The sequence below is a fragment of the Oncorhynchus masou genome, chromosome 3, assembly GCF_036934945.1.
Source record: "Oncorhynchus masou masou isolate Uvic2021 chromosome 3, UVic_Omas_1.1, whole genome shotgun sequence".
Lineage (NCBI taxonomy): Eukaryota > Metazoa > Chordata > Actinopteri > Salmoniformes > Salmonidae > Oncorhynchus > Oncorhynchus masou.
The window spans coordinates 5257494-5262308 of record NC_088214.1 but is presented as its reverse complement, the minus strand read 5'-3'; the positions used below and the strand labels follow the sequence as shown (position 1 = coordinate 5262308).

The 4815-nt window shown below is 46.7% G+C and overlaps 1 protein-coding gene across 1 annotated transcript; it reads left to right on the top strand.

Moving 5' to 3' along the window:
• Positions 1-703: 703 nt before the first annotated feature.
• LOC135518715 (uncharacterized) lies at positions 704-1174 on the top strand. The gene has a single exon (XM_064943819.1). It carries the CDS (start codon positions 704-706, stop codon positions 1172-1174), a length of 471 nt encoding a protein of 156 aa, XP_064799891.1.
• Positions 1175-4815: the final 3641 nt, after the last annotated feature.

The following is a 4815-nucleotide window of genomic DNA, read 5'->3' as shown; positions in this document are numbered from 1 at the left end:
ATGGGGGCACTGGAGATGGGATGGGTGCGCTGGAGATGGGATGGGGGAAGTGAAGATGGGATGGGGGAGCTGGAGATGGGATGGGGGAGCTGGAGATGGGATGGGGGAGCTGGAGATGGGATGGGGGAGCTGGAGATGGGATGGGGGAACTGGAGATGGGATGGGGGAGCTGGAGATGTGGATGGGGGAACTGGAGATGGGATGAGGTTTCTGGAGAAAGGATGGGGGCGCTGGAGTGATGGATGGGGGAACTGGGGATGGGGGAGCTGGAGATGGGATGGGGGAACTGAAGATGTGATGGGGGTGCTGGAGATGGGATGGGGGAACTGGAGATGGGATGGGGGAGCTGGAGATGGGATGGGGCGCTGGAGATGGGATGGGGTAACTGAAGATGGGATGGGGGAGCTGGAGATGGGATGGAGGAGCTGGAGATGGGATGGGGGAGCTGGAGATGGGATGGGGGAGCTGGAGATGTGGATGGGGGAGCTGGAGACGGGACGGGGGCGCTGGAGATGGGATGGGGGAACTGAAGATGGGATGGGGGATGGAGATGGGATGGGGGAACTGAAGATGGGATGGGGTTTCTGGAGCTGGAGATGTGGATGGGGGAACTGGAGATGGGATGGGGTTTCTGGAGAAAGGATGGAGGCGCTGGAGATGTGGATGGGGGAACTGGAGATGGGATTGGGTTTCTGGAGAAAGGATGGGGGCGCTGGAGATGTGGATGGGGGCGCTGGAGATGTGGATGGGGGCGCTGGAGATGGGATGGGGGAACTGGAGATGGGATGGGGGGGCTAGAGATGTGGATGGGGGAGCTGGAGATGGTATTGAGGTGCTGGAGATGGATGGGGGAACTGGAGATGGGATGGGGTTTCTGGAGAAAGGATGGGGGCGCTGGAGATGGGATGGGAGCACTGGAGATGGGATTGGGGAACTGGAGATGGGATGGGGCTGCTGGAGATGGGAAGGGGGAGCTGGAGATGGGATGGGGGAGCTGGAGATGGGATGGGGGCACTGGGGATGGGATGGGGGAACTGGAGATGGGATGGGGTTTCTGGAGATGGGATGGGGCCGCTGGAGATCTGGATGGGGCGCTGGAGATGTGGATGGGGGCGCTGGAGATGTGGATGGGGGCGTTGGAGATGGGATGGGGGAGAGCTGGAGATGTGGTTGAACCACAGGTCTCCCCACTGGAAGCCCGAGGTAGGGGGGTCGGTGGTAGGTTGACCTCAGGTCTCCCCACTGTAAGCCCGAGGTAGGGGGGTCGGGGGTAGGTTGACCTCAGGTCTCACCACTGGAAGCCCGAGGTAGGGAGGTCGGGGGAAGGTTGACCTCAGGTCTCACCACTGGAAGCCCGAGGTAGGGAGGTCGGGGTAGGTTGACCTCAGGTTCTCACCACTGGAAGCCCGAGGTAGGGGGAGCAGGGGAATCTATAAAATATCACACCTCGAACTTTGTACAGCACTAATGCAATTAGTAAAATCAGACACACTACGAAATGCTACCAAATAAACCACAATTCATTCATAATACTATGAATATATAGTTTCAGACATATTGTTGCATTTTTTTCTGGTTTGTTTGAAATCATTAAGAATAATATAAAACCTGTCTGCACACTGCCAAGGTGAATTGGTTTAGTCCTGACTCTTGGTTGACAGCGTTGGGGGATGGGTAATGTAGTCCTGACTCTTGGTTGACAGCGTTGGGGGATGGGTAATGTAGTCCTGACTCTTGGTTGACAGCGTTGGGGGATGGGTAATGTAGTCTTGACTCTTGGTTGACAGCGTTGGGGGATGGGTAATGTAGTCCTGACTCTTGGTTGACAGCGTTGGGGGATGGGTAATGTAGTCTTGACTCTTGGTTGACAGCGTTGGGGGATGGGTAATGTAGTCTTGACTCTTGGTTGACAGCGTTGGGGGATGGGTAATGTAGTCTTGACTCTTGGTTGATGCTATAGGTCAGGTCCTATTGATGTGATATGCTATAGGTCAGGTCCTATTGATGTAGTGCATATCCTAATCAAATCAATAGGGCCTGACCTATAGCATATCACATCAATAGGACCTGACCTATAGCATATCACATCAATAGGACCTGACCTATAGCATATCACATCAATAGGACCTGACCTATAGCATATCACATCAATAGGGCCTGACCTATAGCATATCACATCAATAGGACCTGACCTATAGCATATCACATCAATAGGACCTGACCTATAGCATATCACATCAATAGGACCTGACCTATAGCATATCACATCAATAGGACCTGACCTATAGCATATCACATCAATAGGACCTGACCTATAGCATATCCTAATCACATCAATAGGACCTGACCTATAGCATATCACATCAATAGGACCTGACCTATAGCATATCACATCAATAGGACCTGACCTATAGCATATCACATCAATAGGACCTGACCTATAGCATATCACATCAATAGGACCTGACCTATAGCATATCCTAATCACATCAATAGGACCTGACCTATAGCATATCACATCAATAGGACCTGACCTATAGCATATCACATCAATAGGACCTGACCTATAGCATATCACATCAATAGGACCTGACCTATAGCATATCACATCAATAGGACCTGACCTATAGCATATCACATCAATAGGACCTGACCTATAGCATATCACATCAATAGGACCTGACCTATAGCATATCACATCAATAGGACCTGACCTATAGCATATCACATCAATAGGACCTGACCTATAGCATATCACATCAATAGGGCCTGACCTATAGCATATCACATCAATAGGACCTGACCTATAGCATATCACATCAATAGGACCTGACCTATAGCATATCACATCAATAGGACCTGACCTATAGCATATCACATCAATAGGACCTGACCTATAGCATATCACAAATCAATAGGACCTGACCTATAGCATATCACATCAATAGGACCTGACCTATAGCATATCACATCAATGGGACCTGACCTATAGCATATCAATCATCAATAGGACCTGACCTATAGCATATCACATCAATAGGGCCTGACCTATAGCATATCACATCAATAGGACCTGACCTATAGCATATCACATCAATAGGACCTGACCTATAGCATATCACATCAATAGGACCTGACCTATAGCATATCACATCAATGGGACCTGACCTATAGCATATCACATCAATAGGACCTGACCTATAGCATATCACATCAATAGGACCTGACCTATAGCATATCACATCAATAGGACCTGACCTATAGCATATCACATCAATAGGACCTGACCTATAGCATATCACATCAATAGGACCTGACCTATAGCATATCACATCAATAGGACCTGACCTATAGCATATCACATCAATAGGACCTGACCTATAGCATATCACATCAATAGGACCTGACCTATAGCATATCACATCAATAGGACCTGACCTATAGCATATCACATCAATAGGACCTGACCTATAGCATATCACATCAATAGGACCTGACCTATAGCATATCACATCAATAGGACATATCACATCAATAGGACCTGACCTATAGCATATCACATCAATAGGACCTGACCTATAGCATATCACATCAATAGGACCTGACCTATAGCATCAATCAATAGGACCTGACCTATAGCATATCACATCAATAGGACCTGACCTATAGCATATCACATCAATAGGACCTGACCTATCATATCACATCAATAGGACCTGACCTATAGCATATCACATCAATACATCAATAGGACCTGACCTATAGCATATCACATCAATAGGACCTGACCTAATATCACATCAATAGGACCTGACCTATAGCATATCATATCATAGCATATCATCAATAGGACCTGACCTATAGCATATCACATCAATAGGACCTGACCTATAGCATATCACATCAATAGGACCTGACCTATAGCATATCACATCAATAGGACCTGACCTATAGCATATCACATCAATAGGACCTGACCTATAGCATATCACATCAATAGGACCTGACCTATAGCATCAATAGGACCTGACCTCATATACATCAATAGGACCTGACCTATAGCATATCATCAATAGGACCTGACCTATAGCATATCACATCAATAGGACCTGACCTATAGCATATCACATCAATAGGACCTGACCTATAGCATATCACATCAATAGGACCTGACCTATAGCATATCACATCAATAGGACCTGACCTATAGCATATCCATCAATAGGACCTGACCTATAGCATATAGGACCTGACCTATAGCATATCACATCAATAGGACCTGACCTATAGCATATCACATCAATAGGACCTGACCTATAGCATATCACATCAATAGGACCTGACCTATAGCATATCACATCAATAGGACCTGACCTATAGCATATCACATCAATAGGACCTGACCTATAGCATATCACATCAATAGGACCTGACCTATAGCATATCCTAATCACATCAATAGGACCTGACCTATAGCATATCACATCAATAGGACCTGACCTATAGCATATCCTGACCTATCATATCAATAGGACCTGACCTATAGCATATCACATCAATAGGACCTGACCTATAGCATATCACATCAATAGGACCTGACCTATAGCATATCACATCAATAGGACCTGACCTATAGCATATCACATCAATAGGACCTGACCTATAGCATAATCACATCAATAGGACCTGACCTATAGCATATCACATCAATAGGACCTGACCTATAGCATATCACATCAATAGGACCTGACCTATAGCATATCACATCAATAGGACCTGACCTATAGCATATCACATCAATAGGACCTGACCTAT